The sequence below is a fragment of the Cynara cardunculus genome (genome assembly GCF_001531365.2).
Source record: "Cynara cardunculus var. scolymus isolate 2C chromosome LG 3, CcrdV1, whole genome shotgun sequence".
Lineage (NCBI taxonomy): Eukaryota > Viridiplantae > Streptophyta > Magnoliopsida > Asterales > Asteraceae > Cynara > Cynara cardunculus.
Genome location: NC_037530.1, coordinates 38,876,028 through 38,891,809, shown reverse-complemented (window position 1 = coordinate 38,891,809; position 15,782 = coordinate 38,876,028). Strand labels below are relative to the sequence as shown.

Sequence of the window (15,782 nt, the reverse complement as noted above, 5' to 3'; positions counted from 1 at the left end):
TAAAAAACATAAAGTTGTAAACAATAAAAAATCAAATTGTTTCAAGAAAAAGAAGGTGAGCGACAGATAGCGAGTGGCTATGAATTGATGCCAACTCATGGCTGAGTCACCACCGGTCCCACCACAGACAAAAATCCAAACCTAACTCGGCCGGTTCAACCTCTAAACCGGCGCCTATCAATATTTTTAAAATAATTAATTAATTAAAAAAAAATTTGCGGAAGAAGGAGTGGGAAGAGTTTGAGTTTTCAGGGAAGGACTCGGTGAGTCTGAATTCTCAGGGAAGGACTTTTCCGGTATCTTATAAATACCCTTTCACTTTTCTTCACAATTTCACTAACCACTCTGTGTTTCGTTCTGTTTACGCTCTTATTTTATATCGTCTTCCTGATCTGTATAGATGACGATCATCGTTGATCAACCTCAGTTCGGTAATTTATCGTTTCGTTTAATTAATTCTCTTATTTTTTATCGTTTTCATGATCTGTATAGATGACGATCATCATTGATCAAACCCAGTTCGGTAATTTACCGTTTCGTTTATTTAATTCTCTTATTTTATATCGTCTTCCTGATCTGAATAGATGACGATCATCGTTGATCATACCCAGTTCGGTAATTTAGCGTTTTGTTTATTTAAATCTTTGATTTTATATCGTCTTCTTGATCTGTATAAATGACGATTATCGTTGATCAACCCTAGTTCGGTAATTTGTCGTTTTGTTTATTTGATTCTCTTATTTTATATCGTCTTCTTGATTTGTATAAGTGATGATCATCGTTGATCAACCGCAGTTAGGTAATTTATCGTTTTGTTTAATTAATTCTCTTATTTTATATCGCCTTCTTGATCTGTATAAATGACGATCATCGTTGATCAACCCCAGTTCGGTAATTTACCGTTTTGTTTATTTAATCATCTTATTTTTATATTGTATTCCTGATCTGTATAAATGACGGTCATCGTTGATCAAACCCAGTTCAGTAATTTGTCGTTTCGTATTTTTAATCTCTTCATATAAAAAATCGCTATGTATTTATTATAAATTGAGAACGGTTTTCTTGTATCTAGATTTGTTATCAGTTACATCGTTGAAAATATTACGTTTGTTACGATCTTTAGTTTCTTTTTTTTTTTAAATATGTATTTATTTACTTATAGATTTATTTAGCTTTCGGGGTTCAATATCTTGCTTTAAAAGCGAGCCATCGACGTTAGAAAGTCGTATATTTGAGACAGATATTTAGCTTTTTTTTTGATATTTTTTTTATTATTGATGAACTCTAGAAAAATGTATGTTTTAGTTAAGAGAAAGTCTCTAAATCGTTAAGAGGTGGATCTTGTTTGATAAAAAAAAATATGTATTTTAATATTCTAAAACCCTTTGAATGATTTTGTATCATGGGTCTCCCTTAACCATTCAGCGCCCTAATTTCATTGTAAACAATTACCAAACAATTATATTTCATTTTACACTATATCATAAGAACCTCTTCATCATTCTGACCACTTAATCATTCTACATCAAATCATTCAACAACTGCCAAACAACCCTTCAAATTAACAACTTTTAAGTTATTTTTTTTTTAATTTTTGGTGCATTTTAATTTATTATTTATATTTGTTTTGAGCAGAAAATGATGGTGAGGAGCAGAAGCCAAATAATGGGGAGGAATCAGGATTGGTGTTGGATGGTGGATTTTGTATTCCCAACACCAATTCTTTTGGCCACAATTTTAGGTGGTTTATTTAATTACCAAAAACTAATTTTTATATACAATTTTATTGATTTGTTACTAATGAAATTCTATCATGTATTTTAAATAGGTTCGAAATCACGTGAGAGCAGTCTGTTTTCGTGAAACTTATAAAACCATTTTTTTTTACATTTGAAACGTCACAGCAAAACGCCGTGAAGTAACATTCACAGTGTTTTTGTTGTGAAGTTAGTTTTGCTGTGAAGTTTCAAGTGTAAAGAAGTGGTCTCACGAGTCTCACGAAAACAGGTTAGTCTCACGCGGACACAACCCACTTGAAATAAGCTTGGAAATCTAAATAAAATGGGTTAATATGATGAATTTACAAAAATGCCCATCAGAATCAATGATATAACCAAGGAGAGTTTAGGGAGAAAATATAAAACTGGAAAACATAAATAAAAGACAATTTATAATTTCCGTTTGGTGATTTAAACTTTAACTAAAATATCTCGTTATGAAAAAGAGCTAAACGTCAATCTGTCGTTATACAGGGATTACAAGATAGAAAGTGAAAGACAAAAGGGGGTGGAGAATTTTTACCGTACAAATCACATCAATCAAACTGTTGATTTTGTGAGTATCTTTTCTTTGGTCATAATAGTTTCATTTTCAAATAAAATTAATTAATTAAATTATAACCGACCGGATGAATGGACAGGTCAAAAGGATGAGAGAGGAATATGGGAAATTGGACAAGGTCGAAATGAGCATCTGGGAATGTTGCGAACTCCTGAACCAGGTTGTCGATGAGAGCGATCCTGACTTGGATGAACCCCAAATTGAGCACTTGCTGCAGACTGCTGAGGCCATAAGAAAAGACTATCCTAACCAAGATTGGCTTCACTTGACTGCCTTAATCCATGGTACTTAATGAGAATCGAAATAAAACAAGGTTTATCTACTTATATGATTCTATAGACTTGAAAAGTTATACTGACTTGAAAATCTGCGTTTTGCAGATCTTGGAAAGGTTTTGCTTCATCCGAGTTTTGGAGAACTTCCTCAATGGGCAGTTGTTGGAGATACGTTTCCAGTAGGATGTGCTTTTGACAAATCAATTGTTCACAGCAAGGTTTAGATTCTTACAGATACACAAATTATATTGACAACAATTCACAAAAAATGTGTTTTCCATTAAAAAAACTGATTTGTTTTTGTGAAAACAGTACTTCATGGAAAACCCAGACTACAACAACTCCAATTACAATACAAAATGTGGAATCTACTTAGAACGTTGCGGACTCGACAACGTTATGATGTCATGGGGGCATGATGATTACATGTACTTGGTACTAACTGACACCTTGTCTCTTCAAAACGTTCATCCATTACACATAGTTTTTAATTATGGTCATTAATTTTAACGTGTTCGTTGTCATTTCCTTAGGTGGCAAAAGAGAACGGGACAAGTCTTCCGTCAGCTGGTCTCTTTATTATAAGATACCATTCGTTCTACGGTACAAACTTTGTTAAAAGATTGTAATTCCCTGGTGGGGAGGGGGAATCTGCTATTTACTAATCCTCGTTTTTTTGACAATAGCGTTGCATAGATCTGAAGCATATAAGCATTTGATGAACGAGGAAGACGTTGAGAATCTAAAGTGGCTTCAAATATTCAAGTAAGTTTTCAATTGTCACAGTGTTTTCCAAAATTTGGTAATATATCTGTCAGGTTTTTTATTCTTTATATTTGTATGAAAATATAGCAAGTACGACCTCTACAGCAAGAGCAAAGTTCGGGTTGATGTTGAGAACGTGAAACCGTACTATCAGTCTCTAATTGATAAGGTGAGAGCAGTTTTTACCTGAAATCTTTGAATCAATCCAAGTATTTATCAATGCTTACGTATAGTTCACTTGTTGAATGCAGTATTTCCCTGCAAAACTGAGGTGGTGAGGCGATAATTAAGAAGTTCATTTCCAGCTAATTACAATGTCATAAGCATAAATAAAAAGCTGCTTATGAGAGCATAAAACAAAACTGAAATGTTGAAACACAGTTGACGTTTATGCAGTTATATGTTGGTTTGTAAGCAGTATTTTTCTCTTTTTTATTTTTGTCTCTAGGTGTGGTATTGTTATGTTTTGATTTCATGGAAACTAAAGCTATCTTTCTGTGTCAACTAATCTACTACTTGCGAGTCTGTCATGTGATTTAAGTAAAAAGAAAACCGTAAATTTAACATTTTCATAAAATTAAACATTATTTCTGATAATAGAAATTGAATACAAGTCAACATATTTTTTGAAAATAGAGAAAATGAAATTCTTTCACTCCACCAGATTTTCCCAAACTTTTCTGTCCCAAAATGATAACTAGCAAAACTGCAAATTTGAAAACTCACTGAAAATGATAAGGGCAAATTACATGAAAATGTAACGTACTTTAACTTGATTTCTATTTTGAGTAACGTATTTTCAGAACTTGTACCTAAGAAGTAAAGTTTTAAACATTTAGTACTCGGATAACGAGTTGAAACATTAACTGGTTACCATGTTGATGTGGCGAGTGATGTGATATCCAACTCAGTATTATGTGCTGAAGCATTAACCAGATACCACATCACTCGCCACATCAACATGGTAACTGGAGTAAATTACGCTTTCCTTCACCTGTTAAAAATTTTAAAAATTACGTTTGTGTTAAAAATTAGTAAATGATATTTTTGAAAATTTTAAAACTTGGAGTAAATTATGCTTTCCTTCACCAGTTAAAAATTGCGATTTTTCTTCTTATGGTTTAGAAATTACGGTTTTTATCTCTATGGTTCGTAACAGTTCGTAATTTATTGTTATTTTCATTCTTATGATTTATAAATTATTAATGTTTCGGCCTCTGTGGTTTAAAATTACTTACTATTTTGGTTTCTTATACATAAAGATAAAAATTAGGAGTTGTTTGACAATTGCTGAATGACTTGGTGCAAAATGATTAAATAATCAGAATAATTAAGAGACTTTCATGATATAGTGCAAAATAAAATATAATTATTAGGTACTTGTTTACAATGGAATTAGGACGCTAAATGATTAAATGAGGCCCAAGATATAAAATCGTTCAGATGGTTTTAAAACCATTAAAAGACAAACATTTTTTTTTGCCAAGACAAGATTTATCTCTTAACGTTTTAGAGGTTGTCTCTTAATAAAACTATTGAAAGGTAAACAAAAACCATAATTTACTCTAAGATTTTGATTTTCTATTTAATTTAATTTGGAGAGGGTAATTGCATCCTTATATCTATACTATATTATAAAGCATTTGACAAAAACTCTTAAAAACCATTTTTTATACATGAAGTAGTGTATATTGATGCATATTACTTAAAATTCAAGATTACAAGTAAATTATGCATAAGTATAAATTATTAAAGCTCTATGTTTGAATTTGTGTAACTAATCGTGGATAAACATAATCAAATAAAGAATAAATATTTGATTTTAAAATATAAAATATTTAAAATATAATCAGAATAATTATCGACTTCTAACAAAATAATTACTTATTATCTTTATAAAAAAATTATATTATTAAACCAAATATAAATTACTTAGTTTTGAAATAAAATTAAATTAAATTATAATTAAAAAATTGAATTAAAAAAATTACACAAAACTGAGGAATTTGAAATAGTTAATTTGATATTAATATCGAAATATTTTTGTCAATTTTTATATATCTTCAAATTTATATTTTATTTAAAAAAACATTAAAGTTTTTTCAAAATCAGACCATATTATAACATCGACTGAGATTAAGAATAAAATGGAATATTAAAATCAAGATGTATTTTGTTTGCGTTACGCGATTACCCTTCTAATATTGCTAAATACACCCCTAACTGGTAGTAGCTTTCTTCTCACATACATCAACATTAAAATACACCCCTAAATGGTAGTAGTTTTCTTGTCACATACATCAACATTAAAATCCACCTTTTACCTTCTAAATGCATAACTTCACCTAATTTTGACATTAAAAGAAACAGAAATAGTTTTGCCTTTTTTTAAGAATGTGTCCATGTAAATGCTCTCATTGTCAACAATTATAACTAATCATATAATTATATATAGAGAGAGATGAACGATCAAATGAAAATCACCTTCATTTGTAAAAATCGTACAAACCACTTTCATCTGTTGATTTCATTGTTTAATCTTATGAATTTTTTTCATGAAATTGTTTAATCTTGTGAAATTGTTTCATATAATATTGTTTTTGATAAATTTGTTTCATATATGGTTATGAAATTGTTTCATATAATATTTAATGAAATTTTAATGAAACTGTTTCATGTATTTCTCTAAAATTAAAATAATAAAGATGATAATATCCATGATTAACTCCTCCACGATAAAAATTGTCAATCAACCTCTCATAATTACAAAAAAAAATGAACGAAATGAAAAATTATGATTGGTTGAATGTCGTTTTCACGATTTATACAAATTGAGTGGTTTTTATTTAAACGCTCATCTATATATAGGAGCGATCAAATGAAAACTACTTCAATTTGTAAAAACCGTAAAAACTACTCTCATCCGTCGATTTCATTGTTTAATCTTATGGAAAAATTTCATGAAATTGTTTAATCTTGTGAAATTGTTTCATATAATATTTTTTTTGATGAAGTTGTTTCATATATGGTTATGAAATTGTTTCATATATACTACTTAATGAAATTTTAATGAAACTGTTTCATGTATTTTTCTAAAATTAAAATAATAAAGATGATAATATTCATGTTTAACATCCTACACAATAAAAATAGTTAATCAACCTCTCATAATTACAAAAAAATGAACAAAATGAAAAATTATGATCGGTGGAATGAGGTTTTTACGGTTTTTACAAATTGAGTGGTTTTCATTTTATCGTTCCCCTATATATATATATACTTGGGATTATGTGAGACCAATGGTTTTTCGTGAGACCCGTAAGACCAATTCTCAACCCTTGGATTAGATTTACAATCGTCAGATCCGAACATTCATAAACGCCACGAGACTTCTCAATAATTACAAAATTGTCACCTTGTAACTTTTAACCATTGGATCATTATCTTATAAAATTGATCAATGAACATAAATTAGTCTTACGGGTCTCACGAAAAACCTTTGTTCTCACATGAACCCAACCCTCCCTCTCTCTCTCTCTCTCTCTCTCTCTCTCTCTCTMTATATATATATATATATATATATATATATATGCATAATTTTATTCTCTTAATTTATTGTTTCCAAAACGATCATGTTTAATTGCTTGGAAAATCACAGTTCAAAAGGAGTCCAAAGTATATCCAGAAGCATGAACTCATTTGGAAACAAAAATCTCAGATCAAAAACCTGCAAATTTATGAAAAAAAAACAAACACATGACGATTGCGATGAACAAGTAAAATCACAAATTCAAACAGCAATTGAAATTGCAATCAAATTCCTACATTTACTCTATGAAATTCGGATGTGTTTTAATGTGTGTTACCGTAGATAGAGAAATCAGATCTGAGGGAGATAACACTTATCATCATCATCATCATCATCATCATCATCATCATCAGTTCCTCTAAAGGAATTTGCAGATAGATAACGCAGATTCTTCAAATCATCATCGATCCCGAATTCTCTGCTGTCAACTCTCAAAAACAGAAAAAACAATGAAGATCGAAGAAAGTGCCATAAACGGATTTGATATGAAACGGTGGAAGAAGATGGTAGACGTTTTATGAAGCTGTTTGATCATAACTTTTTAGAACAGAGATTTGGATTATATGCAGTCTGTTTGCAAATTGCACCTGCAAATCTGGTAGGCCGTTTAAGGTGTCTTAATGGGCTGGGCCTCTTTTCTCATGTATTTCTCTCATTTCAAGAACATCTATCACTTAATTTATTATATGGGCGGGACCGGTTATGAGAAATCTTGGGATCGGTCCGGGACCGGTTTTTGGCCATCACTAATTTGATTAATGGTTTTTCAATTAACAGTTAATTTTTCAATCAATAGAGAGTTTATCAACTAGGGGTTGTTTGTTTACCTCTTAATAGTTCCATTAAGAGGCAACATCTGAATCGTTAATAGGTGAATCTTGTTTGACAAAAAAAAGAGTCTACCTCTTAATGATTCTATAAACCCTCTGAATGATTTTGTATCATGAATCTCCCTTGACCATTAAGAGCCTTAATTTCATTGTACACAATTACCAAACAATTATATTTCATTTTGCACTATATCTTGAGAGCCTCTCAATCATTCTGATCACTTACTCATTCTGCACCGAACCATTCAGCAATTGTCAAACAACCCCTAACAGTTATGTTACCAAATATAGTCAAGTTATCAAAAAGATATGAACAATTAACAAGTAAGACGAATTCCTAGAATATATCTGGAAAATTAATAGAAACAGTCATTTTCAAGTTTTGGATTCATCTCTTAGTCATTTCTCTCCCCAAATTTCAAAAATATCACTATCTCAACAATTGGCACCTCCTCAATTTGCTGAGGGTTCAAAATGTAAAATAAAAGTTTTTAAATCAGATTCGCAAGTACAGGGACCAAATCTATAACTTTTTCATTTAAACTCTTTAAAGATTTTAATGTTTATCTTTTCAACCCAACAAATCTTATGGTGTTACACCTATATACCTTAAGAAATTTACATTTAAAAAGGCAAATTGCATGAAAAAAATAATGTACTTTAACTTGATTTCTATTTTGGATAACGTACTTCCAAAACTTTCATTTTGGTATCCAAGATGTAAAGTTTTAAACATTTAAGTACCCGGGTAACCGGTTGAAACATTATCCAGTTATCATGCTGATGTAGCGAGTGATGTGGTATCCAACTCAGTATTAATTGCTGACGTGGTTAGTGACATGAAATTTTTAATCTAAAATTAGTCTTTTTTTTAATCGAAAATTAGTATTCAATTGGTTATCTGGATACCTAAATGTTTTAAAACTTTACATCGTATGTACCAAAATGAAAGTTTTGAAAATGCGTCACCCAAAATATAAATCAAGTTAAAATACGTTACTTTTTCATATAATTTGCTCTAAAAAAAAATTACACGTACACTTATTTTTATGGTTTCATTGACAACCATACCCAAAATGATAAGTCCATGGTCGACTTGATCCAACGTAATGACGTCAACATCAAGTTCGAGATCGGTTTGCTTTAAATCAAAGAGTCTGGTCTTTTTGCCGTACATCGTACATAAATAAAAACTTAATGAAATATTACTAAACTGTTACATGAGTAAATTACGTTTTTAGTCCCTATGGATTATTTAAAATTGCATAATTCATCTATCTGGTTTTGAAATTACGATTTTGTTCCTATAATTTATAATTCATTCTGTTATTCATCTATAAGGTTAACTTTTACTTAAATATAAACCACATGAACAGGGGAAATTAAACCATAAATATATAAACAACGATAAATTGCAAGTTATTAAAATGAAAAAACCACAATTCCAGAAGGTGACATAAAAATAACTTTTAAATCATAGAACAAAATCATAATTTATACTATATTATAAATCATTTGACAAAATCTTTTAAAAACTATTTTTTATATATGAAATATTGTTTATTGATGCATATTACTTAAAATTTAAGATTACAAATAATTTTGAGTAGGTACAACTTATTAAAACTTTTCATTTTTGAATTCGTGTAACTAAATGCAGATAAACATAATCAAATACATGATAAACATTTATTTTAAGTATAGAAAATCTAATATATAATTAAGATAATAATTGAGTTTTAACAAAATATTTAATTATTATCTTTATAGAAAATTATATTATTAAACCAAAAATAAATTTTTTTGTTATTAAATCTAAATTAAATTATAATAAAAACTTGAATTAAAGAAGTTAGACAAAAAAACGAGAACTATTAAATAATTAATTTGATATTAATATCGATTTATTTTTTTCATATTTACATTTCATTAAAAAATAAAAGCATATCGCTTTCTCAAAATCACATAAAATCGCATTATATTGATAGAAACAAATAATAAAAACTAAATAATAAAATAAAGATTTATCCTCTTGAATTGTGATATCTTTCTAGTTTTTAATTAATTACCGGGACAAAATTGTAATTTATAATTATAAAATTAAGAAATGAGCGTGTCTTTCAAAAAAAAAAACAGTGTGTGTTTTGTCTTGTTTACAAAAGAGAAAAAAAAACTTTAAAAAAGGGTGTACTTTTTGGAATCAAGGGGGTATATATATATATATATATATAGAGAGAGAGAGAGGGGGGTTTGTTATTATACAACCATTTACATTTGTACAATCAATACAATCTTATCTCAACCGTTCATTTGATTTGATGAATATATGATTTCATAGAAGTTTTGATTATTTCTTAATATAAAGTATTGATCATAATTTTTATTTATCTTTCATAAATATATTTAGTTCATAATAAATAAACTCTAATCATTACTATAAATATCTCAATTAATTTGGTTGCATTGGTTATACAAATGGACATGGTTGCATTTAAAATATACTATATATATATATATATATATATACTATGTTCGATCCTATGTATTACACGGGATAATTTAAAAAAATTAAATCATGTCAATAATTTATCTTACAGTTATGAATGATCATCGAAAATTAACTGTAAAACTTGTTAACTAAATGATTTGATAACAAATTTCATTTTCTCCAAAACAAGACCGAAAACAAAGTTAGTTTTATTTTAATCCCCGAAAACTCATGTTTACGAGAGCCTTTGTTATTGTGAAAGATAATTTTAGGCTAACTCATGCTTCATAGGCAATGGATTCAGTGTCCATAACACGAACAATGTCATAATTAGAGAGTGCCCATAAATCCATCGTAGGACGTGAGCATCAAGTACAGGCCAAAATATTGAAGGCATGATCAGTGTCAATTGGTAGAGGTGTCGTCTATGTGATGAAGAACCTGGTAATCACGGTTGTGAAGTTTGAAGAACTTGAGACATACAGAGTACGTACACATTCGTGTTGTCGAGAACTTGACTTCTGTATTGGATGTTTTGTGCCGATGTAAACAAGGTGAAGGTTGTTTTTTGGCGGGTAATCAGGAAACGTTTGATCATCGTCGATCATGATTGGAGTTTAGGTTGATGAAAGTCGAGAATCACAAAAAAAAAAAAGTTTTCGCTTTTGACACGTTTATAATGATTGAATTCAATCCTTGTATAGTCTCAAAGGTTTTATACAGTTAAGTCACCATCCTTCGAATCAAATTTAATGATATCTATCTGAATTACGAGATAACTATCAAAGCAGACCATCTATACAGATGTATATATATATATGTGTGTGTGTATATATATATATATATATATACATATATATATATAGGTAATAATAACGAAACTAATTTGTATTGCTTGATTGTCAAAGACAAGTCTAAGATAGATATTTTGCCAAATATTTTCCAAAAAAGGAACATTAAAAGTAGTGGAATTTCAAAATAATCATGAGTTAGATGGTGACAACACAGTGATCGATTTATCTGAATGTAGTCCCATTTTCAGCATGCTGCACCATTTTAGTTTTAATAAAATGTGATCGTTTAAAGAGAGTATCGTTCATTCGATCTTTTTATTCTATTTATGAAAATAAAACACAATAGATTGGTTACCCATATATCAGATTCAATCTATTGAAGCATGAATGATTCTTCAAGCTTAAACCAAACACACCAAAAGGCCATTGGCCTAGTGGTATGTGAGTCATTGGCCTTTTAAGAGATCAAGGGTTCAAACTTCACCAAATGTGAGGAGGGTATGTGAGTTTATTGTTTTATTTGTCGTATATAATATTATATACATTAAAAAAAAAAAACTTAATCAAACACTGCTATGTTAAACCAGTTTTATTGAAATGTGTCACTTTACTCTTGATTATATATTTATTTTGAGATTAAAGGGTTGTTTGGTTGGTTTTTCATTAAGACGTTTATGGATAAAGATGTTCGTGTTAATTAATCTGTCTGTATAGATTGAGAAAATTTATGTTTGGAAGAGTTTTTTCATAGATAAAATAAACGTATTTGTTAATTGAGAGGAAAAAGTCTGGAAAAAACTTAGTTTTCTACATAAATTTACTCTAAACCTTACTGAATAAACCACTTTTATATCTTGAAAACACTACCAAACAGTCATATACAATTATGAATTTCATTAAACTGCTAATAAATAGATCACAATATTGGGTTTAATAAACAACGTCTAAGATCTAAGTTCAAGGTAAATGTATTTATCTTAGAGCAAATTACATGAAAAAATAACGTATTTTAATTTGATTTAATTTTGGGTAACATACTTTCAAAACTTCCATTTTGATACCTAAGATATAACGTTTTAAATATTTAAGTACCCGGGTAACCGGTTTAAATCATTAACCGGTTATCATGCTGATGTGGCGAGTGATGTGTCATCTACACTCAATATTATTTGCTAACATAGTTAGTGACATGAATTTTTTTAATCTAAAATTATTCTTCAATCGGTAACCCCGGTACTTCAATATTTAAAGCTTTACATCTTAGATACTAAAATATATGTTATTCAAAATAGAAATCAAGTTAAAATATGCTACATTTTCATGCAATTTGTCCCTTATTTTGTAAAAACATATCCAATATATTAAAAATATTAATTTTAATAATTTTTTAAATAAAAAGGGTAAGATGCTCAGGGTTAACGACTGTTTGTAATAAGATCTGACGTTGATATTATAATATTATTTAAATAATATTTTTTATAATAAAAAATGTAGAAAAAATCCAAGGGGTTTGTTTGTGGATGACAGAAAGAAAGAAAAAAGGAGAATCAGTGAGTGGTCACGTGATGTGTCAGCCAATTCCACATGCTCCTACAATCCCAACACGACATTTCTACTTCCCATTTATTCTTATTATTTACTTTAAATAATATTATATTAAATCATTATTAAACAATCTATTAACCTAACAACACTTGTTAATTAAACCTCATATAAATTATGGCCTTTTAAAAGTAAAAACAAAATGTGTTTTTTAAACAAACGTAATGTAATATTTGGGTAAATTATATAAAAAAAGTACCGTGTTTTAACTTGATTTCTGTTTTAGGTAACGTACCTTTAGAACTCCTATTTTAATAGCTAAGATGTAAAGTTTTAAACATTTAAGTACTTGGGTAACCGATTGAAGCAATAACTGATTATCATGCTGATGTGGCGAGTAGTGTGGTATCCAACTCAGTTTGCATCACTCACCACATCAACATGGTAACCGGTTAATACTTCAACTGATTACCCGGATACTTAAATATTTAAAATTTATATCTTAAGTATTAAAATGAAAGTTTTGAAAATATATTACCTAAAATAAAAATCAAGTTAAAAAATATTACTTTTAATGCAATTTGCGATAATTTAATATTTTTACCCATTTTTCGTTAACACATAACTCAATACTAAATATTGCATATAATAAAATGAATTAATAATATATATATATATATATATGGTATATTTCAAATGCAACCATATTCATTTATATAACCAATGTAACTCAATTAATTGAGATATTTATAAAAATGATGAGAGTTTTTTTTTATTATGATTTGAATATTTGTGTAAGATGAATATAATTCATTAATTATGATCAATACTTTATATTAGAAAACAATCAAAACTTCTATGAAATTGTATATTCATCAAATTAAATGGACGGTTGAGATTAGTTTGTATTGGTTGTACAAATGTAAAAGATTGTATAATAATCAACCTCTTTCTCTCTCTCTCTCTCTCTATATATATATATATTATAAGGGTATTTATGCAATTCAGCAATATATATATATAAATATTTTGTTAGAATTCAATAATTATCTTAATTATATGTTAGATACATTTAAAATGATAATTTTATCTTGTATTTGATTATATTTATCTACAGTTAGTTACACGAATTACAATATGAAGCTTAATAAGTTGTACTTTTTTCCATTTTATTTGTAATCCTGAATTTTAAGTAATATACATTAATAAGCAGTATTTCATGTATAAATGATGGTTTTTAAGTAATACTTTTTTCCATGTATACATTTAAATAATATGCATTAACAATCTGACATAGTTCCCTATTGTTCTGCAAATCGATACGGACTCCCCCTGCCTCCTATTTTATGGCGGTGAAAATTCTTCAAATCAAGAAGAAGCTCCCTCTCAATCTAGTTGCACTCTATTGGAAATGTTAATAAAATTTTGAAATAAGGTATTAATTAATTTTTTTTATAAAACTATTATAAGAATTGTTTGATACATATTTTCTAATGATATTTACTCAATAATACCTTATAAAATAATTAATAAACCGTTTTTATTTTAAAATTGCTCTAAAACTTTAGTAAAATCCATAATTATTTGAGCCTATCAAACAATATATTAGGATATTTAAACATATATTACGTTTTGTTACAAGTAATTAATTCCAGTGCGTCAGTGAGTTATGCAACATGTTATGCGGGTACGCAAGCAAGATTTTTGTGGATGCAACATAATTTCATGTTGGATAAAGTCATAAAGAGACCCCAAGAGGTCCAAAACCCATCTTTTGACATTTAATACATACACACACACACACACACATATATATATATATATATATAGAGAGAGAGAGAGAGAGAGAGAGAGAGAGAGGAGGGGGTTTACTTTGCAAACCATGTACAAACCTTGTAAACTAATCGCATTCATCCATTTTTTTGACGAAAGGCCAAGATTGAAACAAACTAAATAAGTAAAGCATAAAAATCATATTAGAGACATGGAAAGGCAAAACAAGAAAAAACATGTTTTATGAACTTGTTTCACTACAACTGTTATACATATGAACCCGATGCAATCACATATGACTTATGAACTTGTTTCATTACAAACTATTATACATACCTATGAATATAAATCTGTTTCATTACAGTTGTTATACATGTGAACCAGATGCAATCATATATGACCATGTTTCATTGAAGAGTTTGAGCATGTTTCATTAGAAATTACCTTGTTTCATTGATGTTAGTAAGTATTTATTAAAAATTTACTTGTTTCAAGATTGTTATAAAAACAAATTGATTGATCATTTCCTAAAAAAACCTCTAATCTATATAATGTTCCCGATTTAAATATTATTAAAGTTATGTACTATAAAGTCAAAGGACAACCATACCCTTGTGAATTAAAAAAAAATAAAGAAAATAAAATGGAATTATGTTATTGGTTGATAGTAGTTTGTACAATTTGTAAAAAAGAGAGCGGTTTGTATTTGATCACTCCTCTATATACATACATATATATACACACATACATACATATATAGAGGTGAGTTATTATGCAATCCTTTACATTTGTACAACCAATACCATTTAATCTCAACCGTCTATTTAATTTGATGAATATATGATTTCATAAAAGTTTTGATTGTTTCATAATATAAAGTATTGATCATAATTAATGAACCCTAACCATTTTTCATAAATATTCAAACCATAGTAAATGAACTCTCGTCGTTTTCACAAATATTTCAATTGATTGAATTACATTGGTTGTACAAATGTGATGAGTTGTATTTGAAACATCCTCCACATACATATACATATACATACATACATATATGTGTATATGTATATAAAAATAAAGAAGCCATGGACATCCACAAGCTCTATTAAATAACTTAGTTAATGCTCAATGGTTATCCTTGTTGAATGACTCTACTTTCTCTATGGCTACAAGTTTCCTTATATTAAACCACGACAACTTTTCAACATTTGTAAAAATAGGACTTGATGTAACAAAATCAGTAAAATAACCAATTTACGGCTAACAGATTGTTAAATTTTTTTCTTATATTTTGATTAATTTATATAATTTATAAAATTGTAATAAAATAATATTCTATTATTACAAAATATACCATTATAAAATTTTTGTCAAAACAATTAAAAT

The 15,782-nt window shown here is 28.4% G+C and overlaps 1 protein-coding gene, 1 long non-coding RNA gene and 1 other non-coding gene across 7 annotated transcripts; 1 reads left to right on the top strand and 2 right to left on the bottom strand.

Moving 5' to 3' along the window:
- Nucleotides 1-219: 219 nt before the first annotated feature.
- Nucleotides 220-3,800, top strand: LOC112509358 (inositol oxygenase 1-like). Of its 4 annotated transcripts, none has more exons than XM_025114288.1 (11): nt 220-296; nt 401-431; nt 1,636-1,741; nt 2,253-2,334; nt 2,420-2,624; nt 2,721-2,833; nt 2,928-3,050; nt 3,149-3,218; nt 3,302-3,380; nt 3,468-3,549; nt 3,632-3,800. In XM_025114288.1, exons 2-11 carry the CDS (start codon nt 401-403, stop codon nt 3,656-3,658), a joined length of 918 nt encoding a protein of 305 aa, XP_024970056.1. In that variant the 5' UTR covers nt 220-296; the 3' UTR covers nt 3,659-3,800. The 4 variants fall into 4 exon arrangements, with proteins under 4 accessions (XP_024970056.1, XP_024970057.1, XP_024970054.1 ...); XM_025114289.1 differs by having other exon boundaries at nt 252-263; XM_025114286.1 differs by lacking the exons at nt 220-296; nt 401-431 and adding exons at nt 478-523; nt 770-799.
- LOC112509359 lies at nt 2,254-7,533 on the bottom strand. 2 transcript variants are annotated; one of them, XR_003068824.1, is made up of 4 exons: nt 7,247-7,533; nt 3,567-3,646; nt 2,700-2,804; nt 2,254-2,609 (listed from the first exon to the last, which is right to left on the bottom strand). It is a non-coding gene; the product is annotated as an uncharacterized LOC112509359 (long non-coding RNA). The 2 variants fall into 2 exon arrangements; XR_003068825.1 differs by having other exon boundaries at nt 2,303-2,609; nt 3,567-3,638.
- Nucleotides 7,247-7,381, bottom strand: LOC112510634. The gene has a single exon (XR_003069012.1). It is a non-coding gene; the product is annotated as a small nucleolar RNA snoR27 (small nucleolar RNA).
- Nucleotides 7,534-15,782: the final 8,249 nt, after the last annotated feature.

Coding starts and splice junctions, on each gene's coding strand:
- LOC112509358 (XM_025114286.1), top strand. CDS start 493: ATGACGATCATCATTGATCAAACCCAGTTCG. Junction 800..1,635: donor CGTTGATCAACCGCAGTTAG/GTAATTTATCGT, acceptor TGTTTTGAGCAG/AAAATGATGGTGAGGAGCAG. Junction 3,550..3,631: donor ATCAGTCTCTAATTGATAAG/GTGAGAGCAGTT, acceptor TGTTGAATGCAG/TATTTCCCTGCAAAACTGAG.